Source organism: Carya illinoinensis, chromosome 3 (assembly GCF_018687715.1).
Source record: "Carya illinoinensis cultivar Pawnee chromosome 3, C.illinoinensisPawnee_v1, whole genome shotgun sequence".
Taxonomy (NCBI): Eukaryota; Viridiplantae; Streptophyta; class Magnoliopsida; order Fagales; family Juglandaceae; genus Carya; species Carya illinoinensis.
Genome location: NC_056754.1, coordinates 20,845,346 through 20,862,040, shown reverse-complemented (window position 1 = coordinate 20,862,040; position 16,695 = coordinate 20,845,346). Strand labels below are relative to the sequence as shown.

At 34.9% G+C, this 16,695-nt stretch overlaps 1 protein-coding gene and 1 long non-coding RNA gene across 4 annotated transcripts; both read left to right on the top strand.

The window, feature by feature from the left end:
* The first annotated feature begins 897 nt into the window (after positions 1-897).
* LOC122303743 lies at positions 898-9,380 on the top strand. 3 transcript variants are annotated; one of them, XM_043115676.1, is made up of 7 exons: positions 1,145-1,224; positions 1,423-1,495; positions 5,716-5,768; positions 5,970-6,034; positions 6,401-6,510; positions 8,357-8,431; positions 8,835-9,380. In XM_043115676.1, the coding sequence occupies exons 2-7, from the start codon at positions 1,488-1,490 to the stop codon at positions 9,073-9,075; spliced, it is 552 nt and encodes a 183-aa protein (XP_042971610.1). In that variant the 5' UTR covers positions 1,145-1,224; positions 1,423-1,487; the 3' UTR covers positions 9,076-9,380. The 3 variants fall into 3 exon arrangements, with proteins under 3 accessions (XP_042971608.1, XP_042971609.1, XP_042971610.1); XM_043115674.1 differs by lacking the exon at positions 5,716-5,768 and having other exon boundaries at positions 898-1,224; XM_043115675.1 differs by lacking the exons at positions 5,716-5,768; positions 8,357-8,431 and having other exon boundaries at positions 904-1,224.
* LOC122303744 lies at positions 6,517-7,892 on the top strand. The gene is made up of 2 exons (XR_006240807.1): positions 6,517-7,572; positions 7,682-7,892. It is a non-coding gene; the product is annotated as an uncharacterized LOC122303744 (long non-coding RNA).
* Positions 9,381-16,695: the final 7,315 nt, after the last annotated feature.

Genomic DNA, 16,695 nt, shown 5'->3' with positions numbered 1-16,695 from the left:
TAAAAATATATTTTTTTATCATTTTTATATTTAGAAATAATTTTTAAATATAATAAAATATAGTCGATATTTAAAATGAAAATGAAGTGGGATGGAATGGAGTACCCCGCCACCAGGATGCGGGGACGAGGGACGGATGGAAAAACCTCACCCTCGCACCATGCGAGGCGGGGTGAGGGGAGGAGGCACCCCTAATTTTATATAATTTTTTTTTTTTTAAGAAATAACGATACTTTATGTAAATTTTATATTTATTTATTTTTTTAAGAAATTATATAAAATTTATACACTAAAACTATAAATAGAATTTATTTTTAATTCATAAAATAATCTGATATCACGTGATTGATTAGATCCTATAATAAAAATAATTTTATAATATAATATATCTTGTAAAATCTTATTAATTTATGATTTATTTTTATAAAATATTTTTATGATTAAAATATTTATCTAATCAATAATATTAATTTCTTGTAATATTAATTCCTACTATATACAGGCCAATAAAGCCCATCAGACTTTGCAAACAAAATTAAGCGAACAAGCATTAGGCCCAAAACCATTTCTGGGTCCAAAATGAAAATCGTTCGCAACTTTCGCGTATTTGCCAAGCTATTAGCCAATAACCACCTTAATCATTAGAGAAATTTTTGCCACGAATTTAGTATGAGCATTGAGCAGTGCTAGCCCGAATGTCTCCCGATAAGCACAAAATTTTCTTTTTAATTTTTTTTATTATTATTTTTTTATATTTTAAAATATTTTTTTAAAATAAAAAATGTATAATATTATTAAAAAATACTTATTTAATTATTAAAATATATATTTTTTATGTTGCGGAATAACTAGTCGGAAGCTATTTTAGGGTGAAATAGCATTTCTGATTTAGTATTATTATATAAAGTTCAAACCCGACACTACGGCACCTTCTCCCAAAAAAAAAAAAAAAAAACAAAGACGAAACGAAACAAAACAAAGCAAAAGAAGAGGACGAACAAGAAGCTCTTTCCTAGTTTCTTGATTGTTTCCCTGGAATATTTTGCTTAAACCATTAAAATTCCTCTGGATTGCAACACAAGTGGGTCTTGATTAGTATGCACTATGCAGCGATTAAGAAGCTCAGGGACGTCGATTTTGGGTTCTCTAGTGGCAGCGCCCCAGTTGAAAAGGAAGGCTTTGAATTCATGGGCTGCCATGCAGGACACCTATTTTTCTGCCAAGGTACGTTATTTATTTATTTATTTCCGTATATGAATTCTCCGTTGAATTTGAGTTAATGGGTATCAATTGCTCTGCATGGGTTTTGTTTGTTTGTGATTGTTTGTTCTGATCATTGTCTTATTGGGTTTTTGTAGGGGATTTCAAAATTTATAACTCATACTTTTTTTTTTTTTTTTTTTTTTGTATCTTGTTGTTTAGGATATATTCGATAGGCATAAGGCGGTATTTACAATTGGCACTTCTATAGCGTCAGTTACGACGGCATGGATAGGTATGCTTGAATCATCTTTAATTGCTATTCAATACTCTTATTTTTGTTTGTATTTCAAGGTCTCTACAGGTTTGTCCTCATGAAAAGGTTACAGGGTTTTTTTTTAGTGATTGATTGTACTTTAGCAACAAAATTAAGTGCCACCGATATGGATTTTGCAAACTATAAGCGTGTTTGACGGTCCCGATTAATGGCTTGCAGATGTATATGAAAAGCAGGACGGTCTTAAGGATAAAATCTGGTTCGAGTGGGAGTTGAAAACCACATGTAGGAGTCACAGATTAAACACAGCCAGTTTTCTTCCCAAGCAAACAACCTATTAATAACGCAGGACACAAACCGCATATATAACTGCTGCAATGACACAACTGGTGATAGCTGCATAAGTGCTACGAATGATTTAGCCGATAATGATCTCATTACTACTAAATGCACAAGCTTTGTAGACAACTTCCTCTAACTGCTTAACACGCTGGTAGCTACTAGATATGCACATAGAACTTTCCCACTTTGGCCCTTGTACTCCACAAACTTCAGGTTGGGTCTTCGCATCCTTTTCAGTCTATCAATCATCCCCATTGAGTGGAACCTTGTCCTCAAGGTTCAGATGGGAAATTGATGTGCAACTGTTCGACATTCTTGCAAGTGGAATCTTTCAGTTGAAATTCATCCATTTAACCAATGCTTGTGCAGCAAACTTATTCCCCTGTTTGGCCCAATAATAGTCTTGAATGCGGCAGGGCTTCAGCTAAAAATCACCAGAATCAGTTATGGGTGGCAAGTCTGAACAGGCGCTTCATTATTTCTTTTAGGTGGGAAACATGGAATACAAGATGAATTCATGGCGCCTTTGGCAGTTCTAATTTATAAGCAACCTTTCAGTCCTTTCCCATTACTACCATGATTGCGAGCTGGCAAGACCCCATGATGCCTCCCCCCCCCACAAAAAAAAAATAAAAAAACCCAACTGTGCAACTCTAGGAGAAGAATATGCCATAGAGATGAATTACGACTTTAATGGCATCAGCCCATATTAGCCAGATAAACTTGTCACTGTTTGCTACTTCAACAGTAAATATTTTCGATGGTGTGGCGAGGTGCAACTGCCATGACCTTCGCCATGTTTGTTGACTCTCACTTTGGCTGTGAATATGGATTGTTTGTTAATGTTTCACATTGATTTGAGTTTTCACCATGTTTGATCTGAGTGTGGTTGATGAAAATAATCGATGGATTGTTGATTTTTTGTTTTGTTCAAATCCAAAAACTGATCAGCTTGCATTAACAGAGGCCAAGCTTGCCATTGACTGGTGGGAATGACTCCATCAGCATGATTCAGTTTGCACACAGTCCATGATGGGGGTTGGTTTGGAGCTCAATCCAACCTCTTTGCCGAATCTAGGGGGTCAGTTTACACACCCAGTGCAAATCACCTTTGATATTCTCTGAAATTTTTCCATTGCCTTATTTGGGAATCTTCATAATCTGTTATCCTGAAACGAGCCCAGACTTCTTGTTCAAATTACTCCCATGTAGTCCCAGTCCTTCCTTCTCTATGCACCCTTTGCAGGCTTGCAGCCATGGAAGCCATTGGTTGGTCTCTCCTTCCAAATGGTATGAAGCCAAAACTACCTACCGTCAATAAAAACTGAGTAAACCTTGCACCCCTTTTTCTTAAAGAAGAGGACAATACTCCAATATTATTAATATACCCTCACTTATGGTGGATTGTAACCCCCCAATGTAAGGTCCAAACCACACGACCTATACTCCAAAAGGACTAGTTAATGATATAATTGAAGCCCCATTGGAACATTACAAAGAGCTAGAACTTCTCATTCCCAAGCCATATGGGATCCCATACGCCACCTACTTTATCCTCTTATCATATGGGGCATAACAATCTCCCCCCCTTAAATTCCTGATGTTCTCGTGGGACCCATCCATCGTAGGTGGCATGGCTAAGTCCCACATTTATGGTTAGGATAGATTCTAATACCATTTGTAACACCTCAATAGAAAGCTCAAACAAAATAGCTCATACTCTAAAAGGGCAAGTCAATGATACAATTGGAGTCTCATTGGACCAGTATAGAGAGTGAGAATTTCTCATTCCCAAACAATGTGAGATCTCATACACCACATACCCTTATCACTTATCATTTTACCAAGTTCTAACGAGTCTTGGAATGACGATGTTTCCGTGTAAGAGTATATGGCAGATGAAAGCTCCTTCAAAAGCAGCTTTCTTCGTATGGACAGTGTCATTGGACAGGATTTTTACCACAGATAATTTAAGGAAACGCCAGGTTATGGTGTTAGACGGGTGTTGTATGTGTAAGAACGGTGAATTAGTAGATCATTTGCTTTTACATTGTGAGGTGGTCAGAACCATCTGGGATGATTTCTTCATGAGAATGGGATTGTCATGGGTCATGCCTCATAGATTGGCGAATTTCCTAGCAAGCTGGAGAGACCTTCATGGTAACTCACAAGTGGCAGCTATCTAGAGAATGGTTCCTATATGTATGTGTTGCTGCATTTGGCAGGAGTGAAATGCTAGGTACTTTGAAGATCGTGAGAGAACAACGGATGAGCTCAAAGTTTTCTTTTTTAAATCATTGATCTTATGGGCAGGGGCCATTGTTTGTAAAGGACTAAATGTCCATGACTTTATACTTTCAATTGTGAACTATACCTAGGGCCTTCTCATGTATACTCCCTATGTACTTGGGTTGTGCCTATTTCTATGAATAAAACTTCTTGATTACCTATAAAAAAAAATCTTATCATGGTGCAGTATCACATGGATGAATCGCTATTGCAAGAGGGAGCTTGGGGATTACAACCAAAATCTAAAACCAAGCTCCTATGAAAAAAATCTAAGAGTACCAAATTGAGTAACCCTATTAAGCCCTTTCGTTAGGTCATTGCCAACACATCGAGGAAAGTCCATTTACAAAACTATGGTGTGAGCCAGATGAACCCCCTTCACTTCCTTTTTGTTCAGTAGGTAATAAAAAATTTTATTGATAAGAAATGATAGGCATAGCCGAAGTACACAAGACGTATGGAAGAGAACCCCTTCACTTCTTTTAGGATGATTTCATGAAGTGTAAAAGATAATTCTATGCGTTGCACATGATTGGACTGAAGTTGTCTCCAACCATGAAATATGATTGGACTGAAGTTGTCTCCAACCATGAAATTCCTTTACACAGCTCATCCCAAACTCCAATTGTTCAGTTCATTCTTTGGTTGTAGCCATAGCTTTGCTACCACTGACAGGTCTTAGATAAATGATGTGCAGATGTAGATAAACTAGACTGATATTGGATAAGCTCCATTATGGTTGGGAGTTGGAAACCACGGACAAGAATCACAGACAAACAATACCATTTTTCTTCTTAAGCTGCTGACCGATTATTAATACGATACATGATAACTCATTATGTAACTGCTGCAATGACATAACTGGTGTTAAATGCCACAATGACTTATCTGAAAATAATTTCGTAACTTTTGACACAGACTTTATAAACAATTTCCTCTAACTGCTAAACACATTGGTAACTGCTGGACGTATACATAGAGCTATCCCAATTTTGGCCTTTCTACTCTAGGAACTTGGGGTATTCTTGGCCAATCAGTGGCAAGATTTTCTGTTCATTAATTTAACCTTAACTGAAAAATTCGTGTCCTGTACTGGGCATTAGCATAGAAAGCAATCCCTTCATTCATTGACCTTCACCAGAAAGGGGCAAAGTCATATGCCTGTGAATTTATTTAGGTCTTCTTAAAATGAATCACAGTGCTATAGCAAGTGAAAGTCAACCTAAAAGTGGAAGTTCAAGCCTTATCTTGTATTTGATTTATTTAATTGCTTTAGAGTGAAATGTTTTCATCATGCAAAAGGATGGTAAGGAAGATTATGTTATCAATCCTCATTGAGAGAAAACCTTAAATTTGTAAGATAGCTGTGAACTAAGTTTTGCACTTTTGGGTTGCAGTCTCTTCCGTATCTCCTTCATTGGCCACAACTTTGCAAGACATATGGCAAATTCAGATGATTTCTGTTCTTGATTTCTGTAGAGATTTGATACTCTGACTAATGGCTTTTTGATGAGATGGATTAACAGCTTGATCCTTAAAATCTTTTGTGACACCTCCATCATATAAATGAACAATTTACCTAGTAATGTATAATCTTTTATTCTCAGGAAGACAAATAAAAAGTATGCCTATATCGCGGTCTTCATACTCGGTGTGTCAAGTGAGTTTATGGTGATAACTTTTGGATATCTTATGTCAATTCAGTGGGCAGTTGCTAAAGCTTACAAAAGAAATAGCTTGGTATCATGGGAACATATTTGTACATGTGTTAATGTTGAGGTGCAAAACTTTGTTGTCATCAATTCCTTCAATAAAGTCTTTTGGACATTTGTCTAATCAATACCACCATCTTATGGTGCAGGATATTCTTTACGTCACTTACATGAAAGGAGAGTTGATCAAAGGCTTGAAACAATTGAAAAAGCTGTGAGTAGTTGTTGCATAATGGTAGATAGTAGTTAATTTATATATTTGTTCTTATTTATTGATAAAAGAAGGAAAAAAGTTTATACTGGCTTGAACCTTACTAGCCATGCTTGTATGAGCCATAATTGGCATTTCACTGCCATTTTGTGTAGTTTTGTCTCCATTCCTTTCCAAAAGCAAGTGGACTGTATCTCTTGTCGTATGCATAATCTGAACATGTGTTTGGGCCATCTTTATTGCAAATTGGAATTGCTTTAATTGCAGGATTTAGGCAAAATGTTCAAACAAGCTTCTGCTGCCCCTTTCCCTCCTTTCTTTTTTCATTGTTTATTAGATCTGAATATACTTTTTCTTGTTTTCTGGCAGATGAGTAGCAATTATGATCTCGGACATTCAGAAATTAGAAAGATTACTGCCTCAGGACATGTCAGTGCTCCTGCTTGTGTTGCCACTGCCGGAACTGCTTTGATTATTGGGTTTGTTCCTAAATATCAATTCCAGCAATCAATACTATTGCTTGATTTTCTTGAAACGTAAAGTTGATCTATTCAGGGATTCATGTTTTAATTCTAGTAACCCTATATTATTATTCATTATAGGATAAAGGAAGAAAGGAATTATTTATGGCCAAACTAAATTTCATAAGCTATGTGAATCCATAAGAGGGCTAATGTGGTTGTAGAGGTCTCATGCAAAGTTCTAATTGACATAATATTGACATGGTTTTACCATTGTCATTGATGGAGGAGAGATTGTATTGTGTTATCCGTTATAGTTGTTTTCTCCAAAATGAATAATTCCTTTATTGCATAGCTTTTGACTCAGGTATTTTCAGAAATCTTTGGGGTCATTTTGCATTAAAAGCCATTAGTAGGTGCTTTTAGATGCACTAGTCATCAGCTTGCGTAATGTGCAGAAATCATTCAAGTAAAATAGTTATAAGAGAGTGCCAACGGCATGTGGCCTAATGGCGCAAGACCCACATCTCCAAAATGGAGATCATGAGTTCGACCCCTTCCCCTAATGTATCAAAAAAAATAGTTAAGAGGTGAGGAAGCCAAAAAGGTAAATAACAATGAGTCAATAATTACAATGAGATATGTAGTCTTTTTTCTTTATTGGAAAAGTAATAATAAAATGGTAGAAGAGTTAAGTGTAGGAAAGTAAAAGAGACAAGTAATGGGAAATCAGTAACCGCTACAAGGTAAAAAGTCTTTTTTCCCCTTCTCTATTGAATTAGTAACCATAAATGGTAGGAAACATATCATCTTCAAACGTTTTTTTAATATTAATGTCAAAAAATCGAGTAGGTTTACTGTGGTAATAAAGACAATACAATGAAAGCTTTTTATGGCATGTTAAGGGTTGAGATTGTTAATAAAATAAAATGGACTTATGTAGTGTATTTGGCTTGAAAGGTATGGCCTTAGCTTTGAAGATGGAGAACACTTGTTGGGAGAGATTAGATGCTTTTTCTTTCATACATTATTTCTTTGGGCTTCTGCTATTGTTCTTGATGGGGCGAAAAAATTATATAGGTAATAGATAGTTTACCGGTGAAGTACAAAAGTATTGATGAGGATATATTACAGAATATTATATTGCACTTCTTGACAGAAGAAACTTGGTTGTTTGTTTGACTGATAGGTTCTTCTTTACATGGGGACTAAGGGTATGAAGTGCTGGCAAACATGGTTCTTCTCTTTTCATCATTATATACAGAATAAATGGCTCACAAGATGCCTTGGTGCACATTTGTAAGATGGAGCCTGTAAAAGAGACTTGCTGTACATGGGCTACACCTATTGATATTAATAATATTTATACCCAGAAAAAAAGCAACGGTGTTTTCCATATAGTATCTTTGTTGATTTAGTTCTACAGTGTAGCCACAAACTCCCATCCCTTATTGATTGTGGGAAGGTCTCACTGTTATGCATAGTGTTATCAACTGTAGGTGGGAGTATAAGGACATACATCTTAGGAAGTTGATTATGATAAGGGACATGTGATATGGCAATAGCTGATACAAGATTGTGCAAAACCAATGTGACTGTTGTATAGTTTTTCTAGCCCTTTCAGATTGTACAATACAGCTTGAACATCCAGTCAGAGTAATTATGTCAGGTATATGTTCTTGTATAGAAGGTTTGTGTTCAAATGACATGTTGGCAAAATGAGCAAGGACAAAGTAAAGATTTTTTATGGGCCATTGAAAACCCAGAAAAGGAATGAAAGTTTTATTGCGTTGATGTCGCAAAAGCCATCAGGAATTGAAAATAGGGTGAGGGAAAGTCATGTCAGCTGGATTGCTGTTTGCAGTGACGGTACAAATGCACTGAGTACAAGGAGAAAGCAGTTACTGATGGGAGGAATTCCAGAAGTACAATGGATGAGGTGAGAGAATGGGCATGTTAGGCAAAGCCTCAGTTAAAAGGTCTGACTTTAGATAGAGACTACTGGCCGAAAAGGATATCATTTAGTTGAAACCAACTCAAAAGATTATTTTTTCTTTGTCCAGTGGAACTTGTTTTGATAAAAAAAACAAAAAAAAAGTATTGCTAATCATGCTTCCTTACCTCACCTCTGCTGGAGAGATTTTCAAGTTGAATTGTTAGTTCATGTTCTATTTCTGGCTTGATCTGTGCAACTCTAAACGAGTTGAACTGAAATGGAGAAATCTACTGTTTTTAAATCATGAGAACATGGCTTCTTTACTCTTTAAACTGAAAATGAACTCAGATATTTTGAAGGCGTCCATTAATTTCTCATGGATTTGCATTATATTTCTGAATTGCAGGTACGGCTTGGGCTGGCGCGGTGGAAAGTGGCATGCAAATAGGCAGTTCAGAAAGGAGCAGATGAAGTTGCTAGGGCAGATAAAACCTAGAGGGTGGCAATTGTTTGGGCGGATTAAACCTAAAGGGTGGCAATTTCAGTCCCTTAGGAGACGAATAACAAGATCTAGAGAGCCTGAAACTGCTGCCAAAACTCCTGAAAAGATGCTAAAGGATGCGTCTACGCACATAATTCTGGAGTAACTAATCATTTGTGTCCGTTTTAAAATTGAAGTAGTGGTTTCAGCTTTTGCTGATGACTCCCAATGATTAAGACTATCAATATATTTCTATACCATTAAAATTTATTTTTCGTACTGGAATGTATCAGAAGGAAATATAGTTCATCAGACTTACAGCCACCCTGTTGTTCATACTTCATCTACTGAATACTCAAAATATGCTAACAAGGTTGTATACATTTTTTTTCCTACCTGTGATCCTTGTTTGGTTTTATGGAGAACCTATGTACTCAGAAGGTGTTTGAAATACGCTTCCTTTTTATGGCCTTTTGGGTTGATTTATTTACTTTTCCAGAGTCTGCAATTAGGGAGATGTCAAACATTTGCCCTTAAAGTCCGACAATTTAATTACTGGTAATCAAAGTGATACAGGTATCCATTGTCCCTTTTGGAGAGTAGGTTCCTCGGACACGAAGAGGGGCTGTAGCTTAAGAACTACCGAGTGCTGTGAACTGTGAGTCTGTGCGAAACAATTGGTGCATGAACGTGTATCACCACAGCTAGGGGTGAGAATTGGCTGGCCCGGACCGGCCATTTCAGTTCGGACGGGACCAACCCAGGGTTGGGTTTAGTGACTTTAGTCGATCTTGGTCTAGATTTTATAGGACTGAGTGTTTTTGATCCAATTCTGGTCCAGAGGTTTTTTACTAGATGGAAATTGAAAAAAAAAAAATTTATTATTTATATATGTTATTTATATTATAGTTGTATATAATTAATTATATAATTATATATGGTATAAAAAAATACTAATAGTCTAATATAGACTGTAATTATGCTTATACTAATATAGTTATACTAAATCATTATAACTAATATTAATATATAGCTATATTAATAGTCTATTATTAATATTAATATACTATTATATTATTTATATAGTTACTAATCACTATAATTAATACTTATATAGTTATACTAAATCACTATAAGTATAACTATAATATGTAGTATTAGTATCTATTAATATATTATGAGTTATAGTATAAATTATAATATAGAAATTATAATATACTAAATCACTATAACAGTATAACTAATACTAATATATAGCTATACAATATACTTATAGTTGTACTAATACCATTAGTCTATTATATAGTCTAAGACTTTCAATTCTAATATAAGCTATATAACTATAACTAATACTAATATTTATATTAATACTAATAATATAGAATATAGTTATACTAACTGACTGATTCAACATAACTAATATTACTAATATAATATAGCTATACTAAATTACTAATAGTCTAATACTAATACTATTATATAGTTATACTAATCATAAATTCATAATAACTAAATCATTATAAGTTTATAACTATATATTTAGTATCAATGTATTATTATATTATTTAATGTATAACTATTAACTATAATATATAGTACTAGTATACATTAATAAATTAATATATTATAAGAGTTATAGTATAAATTATAATATATCATATATGTATAAATTTATAATAGTATTAGTATAGTTAACTTAATATGTAATATGTTAGTATTAAATCGCTATAACTATAAACTTAAATAAGTTAATAACTATTACTAATTTACTATATACTAATAGTATTAGCGTATTACTAATATAAATATAATAGTATATTATATATATTAAATTACTAATAATTTAATATATTAATTACATAAGCATTAAACAAAATGCCCTTAGATGATGATGATAATAATAAAACAAATCCAGGGTGGATCGAACGGACCGGACCGTCCTAAATGGGATCGGACCGGCCTGGTTCTTAGGCTGTTTGGTTCAGTTCAGGGTGGAATATCCTGGACTGAATAAGTCTGGTCCGGTCTATAAAATCTCTCGAAACTAGACTAGACTGGACCGAACTCCCTTCTAACCACAGCAGATTTATCAACTTTAGTTGCAGGAAGAAAATATGGGACTTTTATAATGTAGAAGTTGATTCCTTCTTAATCAAAAGAACATAGAGCAGGGTTTTAAGTGTATGTTTGAGTTATATTCTAATTTTTGGCATGATAGAAATCTGTTAGGAGAACAGCAACGTAGGGTCTACAACGTGGCACTGGAAATTCATGATTCTGGTGTATATGTAGAACTCTGATTTGTCATGTATGAAACGTCGGCAATGGGTTTTAGGTTTGGAAGCATGCTTTGATTGTTTTTGTGGAGAAAAACAAAAAGAAAGAAGGAAACTGCCACAAAATATTATTTTCTGAAATGCGTATGCTTTGGCTGACTTATTTGCTTCATCGGTCTGAATACTCTGATGACGAGTTCATGTTAGAATATAAAATCATGGCAGTGACGAAATCCAAGGCATATTTATAGTTTAATTGTTGGATGGTAGGAATAGAAGAGACCCCACGGAGATGCCTTGTTTAAACCACCGGTGCAATCGTTGACATAAGGAGGTATTAGAGCTTTTCAAGTGAATCTACTTATATGGTTCTCTGCAACTATAAAAAAATGCCAGAACTTTAAAGGCGGTTGCACCAGAAATTAATGTAAGAGTTTTTATTTAAATTCTATGTCCCACACATCCATCTTAATAGAATTTGAAATAGCTTAAACTTATCAGATAAAAGATAAGTGATAACGGAATAAAAAAACTCTTAAGAGATAAGATTAAAACTCTGTATCTCTAATTATAGTCATATACAAACTCTGAAATTTCTTGATGGTTAGAAATCTATAAATAACATTGAGGGGTTAAATGATTCTCACCTATAACACTAGAGTGCCTTTTGCCATCGTGAGACATTTGTGAAGTAAAGTTGCTAGGGTGATCCTTCCCTCATAGCCAGATCTAATTCTTCATCGAACTAATGGAGAAATGTACGTATTTATTTATTACTATTTATTATTGTAAATCATATAAAATCGAAGATCCGTTTATTAACATTCATGTTAAAATATTTAACATGTGGTATCAGAGCATCAGGTTATAGATTTTTTATGATCTTGATATAATATTGCACATGTCGTATGTCACTTTGATATTTCTTTCGGTCGTGAAAGATAAAAATATATATACTGCTTTGTACTGATATTATGCATCAATGCCACACATGCATAAAATTATAATTTTGATCTGTGTAATATTATCATATTGATATTAATGATCTGTATATGAAATATATATATATATATATATATATATATATGTGAAATTGCATATGTGAATTTATGTATATTTATGCATATGAAATTGCTCCATTTTAGAAACTCTAAACTGTTTTGAGATGGAAACCGAATGATGTTGCATGGTGATTTCCATCTGGTTTTCATTAAAAAAAGGGGGGGGGGGGGGGGGCGGAGGATGGTGCGGTGAGGAGGCCAAGAAACTCCTCACCGACGTCTCTGTAATGGTGGCAGAGGGCTCCAAAGCTCACTGCTGTGGTATTTCTGTGATTAAAAAAAAAAAGGTGAAGAGGAGGTGGACTTCAGTGGCGGGAGGAGGCTGGGGATTCCATGCCATCTTCTAGTCGCCGGTGAGGACCACCGTTGGGTTGCCATCAGACTTGATGTGTCGCGTGCTTGTTGAGGAAGAAGGAATTCTGATGCGGCGCTGGCTTTTTCCTAAGAAAATAGAAAGGTTATTGCTTAGGGTTTCTATTAAGTGTGTAAAGTGTTTGGACTTGGGCCATGGGTTTTGGCCCAGTCCAACCTATTTTTGTTAAATGTATATCCTGAAACAGGTTACTCTATGGGTCGACTGGGTTTAGCCCAGTCCAAGACCAAGAAAGCAAATGGGCCTATGGGCCATTGATGTGGCCTAGCCCAATAAAAGAACAAAAAAAAAAAAAAAGAGCGCAACTGGGCCTGTACAATAGCTCTGACCCAAGTCAACACATCCAGTTCACTTGGTCTCAGTCCGGTTTGCTTAATGGGTCCGGTTCAGACTCGAACCGGTCATATTAAAATATTATTATTTTATTATTTTTATTTAAAAAAATCCAAATTTTATTTATTTATTTATTTATATATACATGTTATTATTGTTATTTACATGTACGAAAATTTTATTATTGATAAATTTATATGCATGTTATTATTGTTAAATACATGTATTAAATTTTATTAAATGTCATGTGCATGTTATTATTACATACATAAATCTTATATACATGTATAAATTGGCTCTTATTATCATGCTATATATAATTGTTTATTCAATATGGACAAATGATTTACATCAAAATTAAAGAAAAACTTGGTTACCCAAAGGTATAAGATTTTCACAAATTTTGGTGAACAATCATTAAATTCCATAGTAAGGTGGATATCATAGAGTGAACAATTTTGTGTGTCAAGTTCTACTCCCAAAGTAGAATCTTGATGACACTACTAGTTCATCTATCAAATTAAGGTTGGAGTGAACATTTTGCGTATCAAGATCTACTTCCAAAGGAGGGTTTTGATGACACTACTAGTTCATTTATCAAAGAAAATTTGGAGGAAACAATTTGTATGTCAGAGTTTACTCCCAAAGGAGAATTCTGATGATACACTTAGTTCATCCACATAATTTTATATTGGTGAAAACACTTTGTGTATTAAAGTCTACTCCAAATGAGGGTCTTAATGACACTATTAGTTCATCCATAATTATTTAAATTCTGATTATGGTTTATAAGTGTCTAACTCAAAGCATTATGTACCAAATATTTTCTTGATGTACTAACATCATTACATTCACAAACTTCATCAGTTCCTGTTTTGAATGGCTCTAATTTTTCTGAATGGGTTAAGTGAGTCAGATTCACCTTAGGAGTCCTAGACCTGGACTCACCCCTTACAAGTCCAAAACCATCACCCCTCACTGAAAAGAGTAACAAGGATGAGAAAAAGTCATTTAAATAGTGGAAAAGATCAAACAGGCTGAGTCTAATGTTAATGAAAATGACCATATTTGAAAATATTAAAAATTCACTCCTTAGTGTTGAGGATGCCCAAAATTTTTTGAAAAATGTTGAGGAGAGATTTAAGTCTACAAATAAGTCTTTAGCAGGAACGCTGATGGCTAGCCTTATCACCATGAAATTGATGGAGCTAAAGGAATGCAAAAGCATATATTTGAAATGACAAATATTGCTGCCAGATTACAAACCTTGAGAATGAAATTAGAGGAGTCATTTATTGTTCAGTTTATTCTAAACTCATTGCCACCTCAGTATGGTCCATTCTAGATGCATTGTAATTCTATTAAGGATAAATGGAATGTGAATGAGCTGGCAGGTATGGTAGTTCAAGAGGAAGTAAGACTAAAACAATAAGGACATTACTCTGCTAATTTTGTGACCAAAGAAGCTGGAAAGAAAAAGTACTATTATAGTAAAAAGAAACGAATTGGACCACCAAGAGGACAGGAGCCTGGAAAAGTTAATCAGGTTCAACATAGTAGAATCAAATGCTACTGGTGTGGAAAAAATGGACACATGAAATCTGAGTGTAAAAAACGTAAGGCTTGGTTTGAAAAGAAGGGTAAGCCTCTTGCCCTTGTATGTTTTGAATCAAACTTTGTAAATGTTCCTACTAATTCTTGGTGGCTAGTTTCAGGTGCTAATGTTCATGTTTCTATAACCATGCAGGGATACCTTACAAGCCAAACACCAAACCCCAGTGAGCGATTTATTTTTATGGGAAATGAGAATAAGGCTGAAGTTTTGGCCATATGAAATTTTCGTTTAGTTTTGAGTACTGGTCATTGTTTAGACCTTCATAATATATTTTTTGCGCCCTCTGTGAGGCGTGATTTAATTTTCCTTTCTAGACTGGATACTGATGGTTATTCCTTTTCATTTTATAATGGTAGTTTCAATTTGTTCAGAGACTCTTTATCTATTGGTTTTGGGTTTCTTTCCGATGGTCTTTATTGACTTTGTCTTGATAATACATTTATTCATAATACCTATACCCATAACCATGAAATGTGTATTGGAACTAAAAGAAACATGATGAATGAACATTCTTATGACTTGTGGCGTAAGAGATTGGGGCACATCTCCAAAGAAAGGTTAGAGAGATTAGTAAAAGAATGGATACTTCCGCATTTAGATTTACTAATGTTGAAGTATGTGTGGATTTTGCATTAAAGGAAAGCAAATCAAACATACTAAGAAAGGTGTCACAAGAAGTAAAAAACTTCTTGAAATAATTCACACAGATATATGTGGACCATTTTCCACTGAATGTCTTGGTGGAGAAAAGTATTTTATCACCTTTATAGATGATTTTTCACGGTTTGGATATATCTATCTGCTACATGAGAAACCTCAACCTGTTTCAATACTTGAGATATTTTTCATGGAGGTGGAAAGGCAGTTAGATAGAAAGGTGAAAATCATCAGGTCAGATTGAGGTGGAGAATACTATGGAAAGTATGACGAATCGGGTCGTAACCTTGGCCCATTCGCCAAACTTCTTGAACAGCATGGCATTGTTGCACAGTACACGATGCCAGGGACGCCATAGCAGAACAATGTTGCTGAAAGACGTAATCAGACTTTATTGGATATGGTCAGAAGTATGGTAAGCAATTCTACCTTACCCAAATCATTGTGGGGTGAAGCCATTAAGACGATAACTTATATCTTAAACCGGGTTCCTAGTAAGTCAGTTCCAAAAACTCATTTCGAGTTATGGACTGGTAGGACACCAAGTTTAAGACACATGCATATTTGGGGTTGTCCAGCAGAAGCGAGACTATATAGCCCACATGAAAAGAAATTTGATCCTAGAACAGTAAGTGGGCACTTTATTGGCTACCCAGAGAGATCCAAAGGGTATAGGTATAGTATGAGAATAGTGGAAATAAGGAATGCCAAATTCATTAAACTTGGTGAAATCAGTGGGAAAATGGAATCTAGAGATGTGATCATTAAGGAAGTACGAGTAGATGTCCTTATACCTACATCCTCAGAAAAGATAATGGTTCCTCTAATTGATCATCACAATGATACATTGGAACAAGAAAATGATCACCCATCTCAGAATGATAATATCACTGATGAACCAAGTTCGGAGTTACTAAAACAGATAGTCTTACCTAGATCTCAGAGAGATCGGAGACCTGCTATTTTAGCAGACTATGTGGTATATCTCTAAGAATCTGAATTTGACATTGGGACAAGTGAAGATCCACTAAAGTTTTCACAAACTATAGAGAGATGTGATTATAGTAAATGGATCGATGCCATGAAAGAAGAGTTGAAATCCATGGATCAAAATCAAGTTTGGGATCTCGTTGAGTTGACTGAAGGGTGTAAAAGAGTCAGGTGTAAATGGGTCTTTAAGACCAAACGCGACTCTAAAGGCAATGTTGAACGACACAAGGCCAGACTTGTTGCTAAGGGTTTCACCCAGAAAGAAGGCATTGATTACAAAGAGACATTTTCTCCAGTATCTAAAAAGGACTCTTTCAGAATCATTATGACATTGGTGGCTCATTTTGATTTAAACTTACACCAGATGGATGTGAAAACAACATTTCTAAATGGAAGTTTGGATGAAGTGGTCTACATGGAGCAGCTAGAGGGCTACTCAGAAAAGGGCAAAGATCATCTAGTATGTTGGCTTAAGAAATCA